The sequence below is a fragment of the Periophthalmus magnuspinnatus genome, chromosome 10, assembly GCF_009829125.3.
Source record: "Periophthalmus magnuspinnatus isolate fPerMag1 chromosome 10, fPerMag1.2.pri, whole genome shotgun sequence".
In the NCBI taxonomy this organism is placed as follows: domain Eukaryota; kingdom Metazoa; phylum Chordata; class Actinopteri; order Gobiiformes; family Gobiidae; genus Periophthalmus; species Periophthalmus magnuspinnatus.
In genome coordinates this window covers 11,624,799-11,637,957 of record NC_047135.1, presented here as the reverse complement: position 1 = coordinate 11,637,957, position 13,159 = coordinate 11,624,799, and the positions used below count along the sequence as shown (strand labels likewise).

Genomic DNA, 13,159 nt, shown 5'->3' with positions numbered 1-13,159 from the left:
CCACACCACATCATGAGAGGCAGAGCTCCCATCAGTGGAAAAGGTCAGATTTCAGACATTAACCAAAGACATAAAACGACAGGCATTGATCAGATTAGTGCCCACTACACACACACACACACACACACACGCCCCCCCCCCCCCCCCCCCGCACACACACACACACACACACCCCACCCCACACACACACACACACACACACACACACACACACACACACACACACACAGTTAAGATCAATATGAACCATGCTCTGATTCAATCAACTTGAGCAGGTTTGGAGAGTTAAAGCGCATTTGACTGGGGCTGCTGAAATGTAAACATAACAGACAGAATTAAAATTAAAATTAAAAATTAAATAAAAGTGACATGAAATATAAACTGCCAGCTTTTCCACTTGACGAAATAATGAAGTTCACACACTAAAGTGTTGATCTCAATTACTCAAGTACACAATTATACTACAACTGCTACTACTACTACTACAGTGACCACAAATTTAAAACTTCCCATCTTTGCCTATTGAGCAGACTTGTGTGCTCATTTACTACTTAAGCGCCGAGTGTTTATAGACCAAATAGGCTTAGTCCTGATTACATCAAGTCTGAATTGGCTGGAAAACAGAGTGACGTTTACTGGAGTCCAGACAGTCTCCCTACAGCCTCACCCAAAGCCCAGTCAGCATTACAACATATCATTTAAAATACGTTACCCAGGGATGCTGTTTAAAAATAATTATGGTTATCATGGCAGGATAACTATCACGATGTGATAACACTATTGCAATGTATGCTTGGCCTTGTCACCTGAATCTTATGCATTATTGTCCCCGTAGGGAAATCTGTCCTCTGCATTTGACCAATCCTTCAGTGTTGCTGGGGCAACCGGTCACGAGCAGTGGGAGCCTTAGTGACAAGTCCAGGGACCCATTTCCAGATCTGGAGCTAGGCTTGGACAGGACTATCTTTGCTGGTGGATTTTACCTACTGTGCATGTTTTGGGTTGATGGGGGAAATCGGAGTGCCCAGAGGAAACCCACCCAGGCATGGGGATACACATGCAAACACTGCACAGCTGGAAAGCTATTTTGATTTTTGTCAGTAAAAATAAATGAAGGTCCAAATCAAATAACAAATGTTCAGTGTGTGGGGCATTTAAACATATAAACATAGATGCCAAGTGCTTAAATTATGTTCCCACGTCACCTGATTTCTAGAGTGTGTATTTAGATTTTGCCAATGTCCAACTCCCTGAGCTCAATGACAAGTGCCAAAACTATTACTCGAGTAATAGTGCAAATCCAAGAAGTGCAAATCCAATACTACAATTAACTAACAAATATATACGTGTACTGGCATTTAACTATTGCTAGATTTCTGATGACATCACAACATTCTATAGATCAATATTATTTAATACAGATGGGGGGCGGCTAAAATTAATATTGTTAAAATGCAGATTTTTGTTGTAATTCAGTGAGTTCTTGGGTCTAGCCTATTATAGAGAAAATCTGGTTCAACATTTATGAATTTACTGTTTGGATAATTCATGGCAAAGTCCAATGTAATCAATAAGAAAATATGTCTTTTGCCCTATTCTGAGAGTGTGACATCATCACATTTTAGGATCTGAAAACTACCAGTAAGTAACTACGGTAACTAACTAAGTTTATCAGTCAGACTGACAGGTCATTAATGACCTGTGGACTCTGAGGCCACGCCCACAGTGAGAGACACGAGTTGTAAATCTGATTTCGAGAGAAAGTGAAGACTTTGACACAGATCCTCCATGTAAGAGTTCCTTTGTGCTTTATTATGGCAATAAGGAAGGTATGCTCCACTTTGGCAACTGAACAAAAACGGTCAGGAAAAGCATGTTGAAAGATGTTATTTTTGCATGAATAAACAGACAAGTGACTTTGAATGTGAGCACTAACATAAGGTATATTTTACATGTTTGGAAATTGGTATTTGCAATTCAAATGTTAGTTTGTGCTTAGCTTTAAACTCATAGAAGTGTAATTTCTCTTGGGAGTGATATGAGGTCTAGAGTGTCTTTGTCAGTTTTACATAATAGGTGCAGCGTTTGTTGTATGACCTAATCTTGGCGAACAGCACTGATTGAAATCTTATCCCTGTCTCTGAGGAGTTCACGTCCAGTCACCAGTGCAATGTTTTCTCAGGCATTACAAACATATACAAATGACTTTTCTTCATTTCAATAAATGAAACAACTGCTTTTAACATGTTTATACATATTAAGACAACGGTCAGACAAATACCTTTCTACACACAAACTACAGACAGGCAATGTATTGAATTATTGATTCATGCATTCATCTATTAATTTAGTGAACGTTGTTTGATTCTGGTCTGTGTACTTCCTCATTTGTACAAGAATGGTCCAAGGCAGAAAAGGTTTTAAAAGGTAGTCATTAAATATCATCAAACTGAAAATGACTTTTAAATAGGTGATTTCAAAATCAATGTTCATGACTAACTTTTGGATTGACATCACCAGGGGCTGTTAAAGGTCAGAGGTCAAAATCGACTGAAAAACTGGAAAGCATTCTTGGAAGTAGGAACCGGACGGAATACAGAGAAACTGATGGCCAATAAGCTCTGCCAATAATTTTGGGCAGATATATAAGGCTGATTTCGATTATTTTCATCAAAATGGTGTCATTACAATCATGATTATATGAACATTATTATATTGCTTTTGTTTTTACTACAATATTTTTAATTGAATGAGTTAATAATTGAAACCACAACTTTAAATTTGATTAACTGTGCAGCCTGAGACTAAAACTAAAGAGAAATAGCATAATTCCAAAGTGTACAAATGATGCCCTTCCCAAATAAATTTGCCACATCACTTTTTTCCCCTTTGACTAAATATTAACAAGTACAACTACTTTTCAAAGTGCTAAACAGAACTGATATTTTTAGATTTGCAAATGGAGACTTCTTATGACATAAAGAATAGATTGTCACTCTAGCCTTGTTTATAAGGGAACATCATTACTGTGTACTTCCCTGCACTCGCTGTCTTTTAAGAGCAAATCAATGGCAGTTCACTAATGCACTTTGCAGACAGACTCACTCTAAACTCAAACACTGACTGAAAAGCAAGACTGAGACTCTGCTTCTAAGCTTCTGTAAATGTCATTTAATGTTTAGCCAATTAACTTTCTCTGCTCTGTCGGACTGCAGGCTCTGAGCTGGGACATTTATCGTGAATCAGCTGAGGATCTTAACACAAGCTGATAAAACAAACAACAGATATATTTGAATTAAGTCAATTCCAAGTGCTTATTAGAATATTTGACTATTCAAACTGCCACTATGTAGGCAAATGAAAGAGGTTTTGCATATAATTCAGGATTTTTTGTTATAAGAAGAACTCTTAGACAGTTGTTAACAAACATTTTGAATGAGTAAGTTTTGCAAAATGTACAGTTCTTCACAAGGGTACTATTATTTTATTATTTTATATTATTTTACAGTATTATGATCTAGTTCAGGCATGCCCAAACTGCGGCCCGGGGGCCAAATGTGGCCCTCAGACCAATTTTTCTTGGCCCTCAAGCTTCCAGGTGAATTGGCCTATATTACTTTAAACAGTACTTTTTACTGTATATTTCTGAAAATCTTCTTTAACAAGCCCTTATCAAATATTTAATGTGTCCCATTGAGTATGTAAGCATGAATAAAGGTCTAGCAGTTCAGTCTAACTTGTAAAAAAAACCAAAACAAACATCTGCCACAGATGCAAGTGTTAATAAAAAGTAATATATCTACAGATATAATATGCAACACATGTAGTTATGATTGTTCTGTCTCATCCATGTTGCCATGGCCTGCTTTACTCACAGCATTATTGTGGTATATGGGACTGGCACAAACCCACTGCAGCCAGCCACAGTCAAATGACCTAAGCTGTGTTGTATAGTGTCACCAGGTGCCTGTTTGCTTTGATGTTTACTAGGCTTGCATAATATATCACAATTTGACTTGGTGCAGTTGTCAGATGCAGTGGTAGTTTTAACCTCTACAAACATATTATGAAATGTATGGGATTCTTGTATTCCTTAAGCAGTTTATATTTCTGTCTTCTCCAAATGTAATGCCCTGGAGTTATTGACAATGTGCACTATGAGCATAATTCTGCTTTTTAAACAGACACATTTCCACACATTTCCACAGCCTTATTTTTGACTATGATAAACTGAAGCTACACACTACTGGTCAATAAGCAGTAGAGTCAGACTAGAAATTATTTTCCTCTGACATCAACATCTTTATATTTAAGTTATTGCTATTGATGCCTGCTAATAATAACATGAAGTCACTTCCTGTATTTTAGATGAGAGGCACTATAGAGGCACAGGCAAACTGGTGCTTTGATAGCTTTGCTCCATGTTTTGTCTGGACTCTGGGTCTAAGGCATGAGGCTTACGCGTTCCTGAGCTCCAGCTGCATTTCTGAAGGGGCCCTGGAGAATTGCATCACCATTATTCCTCTCCTGCTCCAAAGACTGGCAGACCTGACTGAATGACACTGAATGATGTAGCCCCATATACACATACCCTTCTACACCCGTGGACAAGTAAACTGTCTGCTCTTAACATCACAGTGCAAGCATTCTGGATGTGTTTGTTGTTGTAAAAATACTTTGAGCTTTTCCTGTTTTTGTGAGTGTCAGTTGCAGACAGTCAGTACAGGAAGCTTGGTGACAAACCACAGCTAAGAGAAGGGTGCCCAAACTCGCTTCCTGCACAAAAGTTTTTTGGATAATCTGAAATAAATGCTGTCTTTGTTCACAGTCTAGAATTAACCAGAGCTGGACATAGTCCAACGGTGATGAATCAGACCAGCGCATGCTAAATGATTATAATGTTTGGAATAGCTTCAATAAGAGTTCAATAAAAGTTCCGCTGTTCCCATCCCTCTGCTGTCTAGAACAAAAACATAGCTACATAACTGCTAAATGGTGCTGTTCTTACCGAAGTGGATCCGGAGGACGATGCTATGAAGACTCTGATCATGCTGAAACCGTGATGCTGACGCTGTTGTAGCGGTGAAGGTGCTCTGTTTCCCGGTGACAGCCTCACTGTGCGGTTCGGGCGGAGACAACGAGCACCAAACTTCCCGGAGGCTGCTGCTAAAGCTGTCGCGAAACGCAGCGCAGACTATCTGCGCAAATGCTCCGAGCTGTGGATGAAGGTTTGCATTCCTCCTCCGCCTCTCCGCTGCACCCCGCCCCTTCAGTCCTCTCTCTGCTTTCTCTGGACACACACTCCCAGACACGTACGCGCGCGCAGCGAGGCGCAGTAGACCTATCATGATGGCTTGAATCTTTCTCACCGGCCCATTGTCTGTGGCCCTATTGTCCTGTACCCAGAGCAAACACTGGTCATGCCTCGTCTCTTCTCCCAAATGTCGCTGGTGTTTTTGTCAAAGTGGCAGAAGAGTTCATAATTGACCGTGATTTCAGAGGAGCGTGCGCCTTTGTAGCAGCACAGGCAGTAGAAGCGCTTCCACGCCGGCTCAGAGGCGCTACATTTATTTCATAGACTTTGTAGGCCCCCTGCAGGCGTCTGGAGCAGGCGACACTGAGGCTTTTCCCTGAAAAGAACTTAGGAAAGCCGACTGACAAACAAAAAATGTGTCGGAGGGGAATGGGCGCCATATTGGACTCAAACATGAAGTGAATAGTGGTGAAATGCCTCCTCGCGGGGCGCAGCAGATGTTAGGACTTGTCTTTGTACAGGCTATAGGGGATGCATGGCTTTTACCTAGGCGCATGTTGCGCTCGTTACAATGTTGCATAGATGAACAAGGAATTCTCATTTTGACTGAACATAAGCGCTTGCAGGCGACTTGCCCTTGTTTGCAATGCCGATTTGTTGCAGGCTTTCCTCCCTTCTCGCTCTGCAAGAAGCCATTCGCAGAGACCCAAGAAGAACATCACCGGCTCCAAAAATGCTCCAAGTGTTCTGCAGCCTCGAAAGTCGCCACCTGATTGGCCGAGAGCCTATCAATCATGCCTTTAGCCGCACCCCTCCCCCATTCAACCACTCTCCTCTCTGTTCTAGTGTGTTTACTACACTGCCGACCATAGGGGAGACACTCGTCTTCACATGCACTGAGCCTAACAAGAAGAAACTGTTTTTAGTTGTCTTTGTAAGAAAATCTCCAAAAGATCAACATGCCCAAGAGAAAGGTACGTATTCTCCAAATACTGTGAATTATTTGAAGACGGTAAGAGCTAATAACGGTGTGCAAAGGATTGGGAAGACATCCTCAGAGACATTACTTAATTATAACGCAATGAATAGTCGTCGTTTTTTGTTGGTAATTTTTGGGCAGGTTGTAGATAAAACGTGTATTTTTTGTGTGTTTGAATGAATATTTTCCCATTCGGACATGACCTTTAAAATGCGTTTGAGTGCGCGAGCCGCTGTCCTTTGGGGAGTCAGAAGTCTCTCGGTCTCCATGCAGTTAAAGCACAAGCAGCAGCCATGCTTTGCAGCTCTTGTCCACCTTCGTCGCCGACCTACCGAGAACAAACGCCGCACTTATCGCCATTTCTGCACCAAACCCGACAAAAGTACTACGAGAAAATGCCCTAGTACCTTTACTTTGCATTTTGACCACAAAAATAAACATTGGCCGTCACGTTTCAATAAAATTATATATTTTCTCTCTTTGTTCATGGTCCCAAATGGCTGCAATAGCGGGGATCTGCCGTATGGTGGCGCGTGTGAGTTTCATTGGTCCCTCCCCCTTCTCAGAGACTCCCGCGCCAGCTTTCAAATCTGAGCTCCATGCTTTGAATGAGAGAAAGAGATGGGGGAGTGAAAGGGAACAGCGGGGCCGGGGCCCTCAAAATGCGGCTCCAGTGGCGCACAAGGCTCGGCTCTCACCCCTTAATCCTGAATCCAACCAAAAGTGCTTTATCCACAGCCCTCATTTACTAAAATACACCTGGATTTCAAATAAAATTTTATTTACAGGTGAAAATGAAAAGTTTTTTCACCAGGTCTGTAATGATGAATAAAAAGCATTGGAGACATTAAACAAAACTTCCCTGTTTTTATAAACTGCCAATAACCTCTTAAAATGGGTTTTTGATGTATTATGACTAATGTTGTTGTTTCTCTGTATCTTGCAGGCCGCGGCAGCTGAGGGAGGTGAGAAGGAGGAGGTAAGCACCACAATGTCAAAAACACTTTCTAAACGTGATTAAAACTTAACTTTTACTCAATAATTGATCAATAAAATGATTTATTGTCTGTTTTTGTCACACCTGATGATGTTTTAACTTGTAACTCCTAAACGTGATTGTTTTTTAATACAGAAACATGTGAATAACACTTTTTATTCTGTTTTAGCCCCAAAGGAGATCGGCTCGGTTATCAGCGGTAAGAAAACTCAGGGAAAACACACCGCACATGTCCATTTAGATTCAGACAATGATTTAAAGTAGTCAATTAGTGATTTGTACATAGTAAATCAAATTTAACTCCCTAGACTAGTTTAAAGAAGTAAAAACGACAACAAAACAACATATTTCACCTTAGTAACACATGTTTACGCTTTATAATTAAAATAATTACAAAATATATAATTTTACTTCCACCAGCACTATAAATGCGCATTAAAGTGCTTTACATGGTAGAATACTGATCAAATGTTTATTCACAGAACTATTGGACCCTTATAAGCAATTAAAACCTAAATTATGTAATTAAAATGTAAGCACAAGTGATCAATGGTGATAATGTAACTAAAAACACATTTTAAAACTACAATTACATTTAAGGGTTCCAGAAACAGTGTTAGATGCAATTTTAGAGGCATTAATCAATATTTTTTGGGAAATACAATTTGTTCTGCTTAAATTAACATGGGGAAACACTACAGAGCAGATTATAGTGTTTACATTTCCATTTCTTTGTATATTTTTATTCTTATTTGCAGAGACCGGCCCCACCTAAGCCTGAACCAAAGGCTAAGAAGGCAGCCAAGGTAATACAGTTGAAACTGTTTGTCTAAACCCCACATTAACAATGAAATTTAGGTAAATTCAAGTGAAATTTCTAATAAAACTTTGAAACTTTGAATTTGCAGAAAGAAAAGGCTGTGAACGACAAGAAGGAGGACAAGAAGACCAAGAAGGCGAAGGAGAACGCAGAGGCTGAAGCGAACGAGGAAAACCACTCTGAGAACGGAGATGCCAAGACCAACGAGGTAAACACAACACTTAAAATGACAAAAATTCACTTTTATAACCTCTTAATTGACTTATTAATGGACTTTTTGACATTATTATGTGTGTTTTCCAGGATGAGGCAGCTCCAGAAGAGGCCAAGGAGGAGGCCAAGTCTGAGTAGCAGCACTGCCCTATCTCACATCCCTCAGCGCCCCCACTTCCCTCCGATAAAAACCCCAGCCAATCTCACACGGTTTCCCTCCAAGGCGTATTGTTAACAGAGGAATATTTTTATCAATGATTTTATAAGTATCCGTACAGATTTTTAGCACAAAAGCAAAAGCTGAATAATATGGAGCACCTTGCAGACTTGCAGTGGTCAAATCAAAAAAAGAAGAAAAGAACACACGCAAATCTTTTTTAAATGGCATTCATGATTGTTGAAGGCTTGTTTGGTGTAGAAAGTGTGTCCCTTTTTGCCGGATTGGCTACTATGTTGTGAGTTGTGTACCCCTTGTGTTCTCTCCCTTAATCTAGATCTAAAAACCTTTTCCAGCCGATTTAGTCCTCTCCTCTCCTACAACTTTCTCCATGTTTTATTAACGGTTCAACCATTGGTAATGTGGGTGATTTCTTTTAGACTCTAAATGTGCAGTGTGCAGTTCCCTTATGCTTCTGTCTCCTGATCTATTGTTTTATTTTTTCATTGAAATTGTGTTTTAAAAGAAAAAAAGTGTGTTGTCCATAAGAAAGAGGAAGATGAACATGTACAAAAAACATTCCGGGAACAGCCTCCTCCGACCCTGCGTGTACAAAACAGCTACTGCTCCATCCACATTGATGCTGTCATGTCGGCTTTTCTAAATAATTACAAAACATTGTTTTTCTTTTTTTTTTTATCAAATGAATTTGGAAATCTCTCTGACAAATGCAGGTGTCTGGTCCCTCTCTTATGTTCTGAAATTCTCTTAATAAAAACGAGTCCTGGGAATTTTCCTCGAAAAGTTTGCATTCAATTTGTTCTTTAACGATAACATAAGACTAAAGATACAATGTAAATAATACTGTATGCCAAATGTACTTTGAATTTATTCAGCATGTACATCATTGTAAAATACACTGTTCAAGAAGTGGTATAATATAAACCCCATTGAATTTTGCAACTAATGTGTAAAGGCCATTGTTATAATCATTCTCCGTAGCACTTAAAGGGATACTCAGTTAACAGCCATACATCCATTAAAATAAAGTTTACTGTAGTACCTACTTTCACCAAGTACTCACCATTAAAATTTTATAGGTGAAAATCCAATGAGTTGTACATTCAGTTGTCTTCACAAACTATAACCAATAGTTATGATCCCATCTACAAGCTCCCCAAACCAAAATTTAGGGCCACAAAGTTGTCTTCAAGCATTACTTTCCACTGTACTATGCCTTATCTTTCATTAAATGCTGGTAAAACAATTCCGTTTTGTTGTTCATCAAAATAACGTGCAGCTACTTTCAATACAACCATTAAATGTTTTAGTTTTGAAAGACTATGTCACAGGGCCCACCATCCATCCATGTCACCTTTGGGCCTTGGTCCTCAAAATGGCTGACCTTTGTAACCTCAATGTGTATGTCACAAAGACACATTATATCAGTCTCAATCATATCAGTTTCAGCAGATGCCCTCTAAAGTGTTGTGGGGTCAAGCTAAGTTCATAATCCTTGTCAGTGTAAACAATGCCCTAATTAAATCAATACCTATAATCTTCAGTGAGAATAGTTGGCCTAACATATGGTTGAGGGCCTCTTGTTACTGTCATCCCATTTAATACTCTTATCATATGCATTTCTAATTCCCTTAAGGCTTTCTTTTACATTTAAGCTTAAGTGTGCAGTAAACGAACCATAAAAGTCGACCTAGATTCAGCCCAAATCCCCTCTTCAATTTGCTCATATAGTTGCTGGTTCTTCCACTTCAATTCACACATCGTTGCCCATCCAGTACATAAATAAGTGCATCTTCTCTTGTAAGTAATCACACAATGAAAAGGACACGATCTCTTGTTTTTTGTTAATGGAAACTGGCCTGCAGCTTTAAACCGTGCGTATGTAGGTTGTTTACGCACATCTGCACCACGAAGAGCGCTCTGATTTGATTTTTGCGGCTAAAATAGAGTATATTTTGGTAAAAGCCTTGCATAGTAGCAGCTGCATTTATAAGCTTGCTTTAGAGACTGAAGTCGTTGTCAGCGTTAATTAACACGTTGATAAGTTATTTCATCGTCTTTATGTAACATCTTAACGCTTGTGCTTGCATTTTCTTCCGTCCTCTTCAATAGCACTTGCAGTCTTTGTGGCCTGCATTGTGATGGCCGAGACTCCTCCATTTTGTCGATATTTTATTGGGGGAGTTGAAGTTGCTGTTGCGTCGCACGGACACTAGAGGGCACCCGTGTCTTAGTTTTGAATACACGCACCCGATGCCCCACAGCAAGTTGTAGCCTGTCAGTGTTTGATTAACATGTTGTATTTAGTGAGGTATCAAACGTGTCACAGCCTAGCCACAGGGAGTTATCAACGAGACTGGTTACACTAAGAAAGATTAGTTGTTTTTATGATGAAATAACGCCAGTGAGCTCAGAAGTGGTTTCTTTTATGGGATTTCAAAATTTCCTGGCGTCTTTGAACGGTACAATTTACCTTTTAAATGCATCTGACAGTTTGCTGTGTGTTTTTTTGTGCATAAACTTTCACTTAAGAGGAGGACGTAACATCTAAGAAAGGAGAGCCTGTCTGAGAAAGGAGAGCCTGTGAGGATGCCTGTTTATCTGTTTTCTGACTAATTTCCTTTACACTTTTATGCTTGCCTTGCCTAGAATGTTCCACAGTATGCCTTAAACTTGCTATATTGCATTTGTTTTGTCACGAGTCTCATTGCTCAAAAATGCCTTGGAAAAACATGCCACAGATCTGACCTGTAACTTGACCTGGTATTATTACTTGTATTGAATTTAAATTTCCAATAAGAAACACTAAAATAACCCAGTTCTATATTTAGCTCACCTGGTTTCAGACTCAAATGAGTTATGTAATTTGTTAATTTGTCTTGATGCTGAAGTTTTCAAAGTGATTATTTTGGGTTTCAACATTACTTTTTACAAGTCAAACCCTCAAACATAACCTGTTGTGGTGAATCTCTATAGTACTTATATGGTACTTTACAGTTTACATTTAATAGTTTGACTATTCTGATTCTGAAGCAGAATACTTTACTCAGTAGGCCTATACTTTCACACAAGTAATTCATTCATTCATTTGAAGAAACCATATCTTACTTGAGAACAACATTTGATGACTGAACCCATGACACTTATTTTAGATTTCGAGGTTTTGAGCTGTGGTTTTGAGGTACTGGTGTATTTTTAGCCGTGCATCTTCAGCCTGGTTGAATAACCCCCATTATACCCTCATCCATGAATGAGAAGATGCCGTAACTGACATTTTAAATCTCTTCACACACATCATGTCTGAAGAGCATCTATTGACTTTATACAAAACTCTACCGAAACCGCTTTTTATGTGCATGTCTGACACTTTCCACCACTTTTACTCAGGGCTTTTTGCACCTACGGTTATATTTCTTAAAAAAACAACAACACACAAACAAATGTGTTTTTCTTTTCTTTTTTCTTTGCATGCATTTAATTTATGAAATATATTCCATGATCTACTAATTTAACCGGAATGACTCAACTCTGTCTAAACCAGGATCATTCATCTGAGAATTAACTATTTACAATTTAAACCTGGCTGTTCAAAATTGCCCCCATATTTTTAAGGTAGGATATTATTGCTCCCAAAAAGAAAAAAAGCTGGTATAAAAAATGAAATTGTAACCTAAAAATCCTTTCATTATGATGCCTGCTGGCTCCTAGAAAAATAGTATTTAAAGGTCCTATATTATGCAAAACTCTTGTGAGCTTTAAGCCATGTTATAATGTTGTTACTTCCTGTGGTAACAGTGGCTCAGTTGGTAGAGCTTTTGTCCACTGACCCACAGGTTGGCGGTGTGATTCTGGCTCCCACAGATGTATGCTGTTATTGTGTCCTTTGGCAAGACACTTAACCCACCTCGCCCCCTGTGTCTACGTACACTGGTGCATGAATGTGTGCGTGAATGGGTGAGCGGTTCCTTGATGTAAAGAGCTCTGAGTGCCTTGAAGGTGTAAAAGCGCTATAAAAAATGTGACCAATGTGACCATCAAAAACATCCGGTTTCTTCACGAAGATGTTATAGCTTTGCATGGAGTGATCCACAGTATGACAGTAAATTATTAGCCACCACAAGACCATGTTATGGACCATATCTGTGGAGAGGCGACCCTGCTCATAGTAGAAGGGCACAGGAGATAACTTAAATGCCATACTGTGGAACATTACAGGAAAATCACTGACATGTCCATGATAACATAAGCAGTGATGGACTCTCCGAAAGTTACATAGTGCCCCTTTAGTACCAAAATGCCTAGCCCTCTTTATTATAGCTACATCTGTTTCAGCTGACACAACAGCCTCTGGGATCTTTCTCCAGATCTTGAGCCAGTTTATTGTAGTATTATTGATCTGGAGGATTGGCCTCCAGATCTTGAGCCAGCTTATTATAGTATTATTGATCTGGAGGATTGGCCTGAGTGCATTTTTGGGTTGATGAAGGAAAACTGGCTGCCTAGAGGAAACTAATTAAACCAATTAAAGTCCATCAATAAGTCTCATTTTCACATTTAAATCCAAACAACAACATAAAAAGATTTGAATGCATTACACATCACTGCTGAATGCGTGGTTTGTCTGCCTCTGATTTGCCTCATGTGAGAATATCCACCTAAAAACACATCCTAATTATAAGTTGAAAATGGTAAGTGCATTGAAATATTTAGATAAACGT

At 39.3% G+C, this 13,159-nt stretch overlaps 1 protein-coding gene across 1 annotated transcript; it reads left to right on the top strand.

Moving 5' to 3' along the window:
• The first annotated feature begins 6,069 nt into the window (after positions 1-6,069).
• On the top strand, positions 6,070-9,224 carry hmgn7 (high mobility group nucleosomal binding domain 7). The gene is made up of 6 exons (XM_033973927.2): positions 6,070-6,228; positions 7,180-7,212; positions 7,400-7,429; positions 7,989-8,036; positions 8,139-8,258; positions 8,354-9,224. The coding sequence occupies exons 1-6, from the start codon at positions 6,214-6,216 to the stop codon at positions 8,399-8,401; spliced, it is 294 nt and encodes a 97-aa protein (XP_033829818.1). The 5' UTR covers positions 6,070-6,213; the 3' UTR covers positions 8,402-9,224.
• Positions 9,225-13,159: the final 3,935 nt, after the last annotated feature.

Bases quoted from the DNA above. Each gene is read 5' to 3' on its own strand.
- hmgn7 (XM_033973927.2), top strand. The intron at 7,213-7,399 runs GTAAGCACCACA...ATTCTGTTTTAG, and splicing joins AGGGAGGTGAGAAGGAGGAG to CCCCAAAGGAGATCGGCTCG. The intron at 8,037-8,138 runs GTAATACAGTTG...TTGAATTTGCAG, and splicing joins AGGCTAAGAAGGCAGCCAAG to AAAGAAAAGGCTGTGAACGA.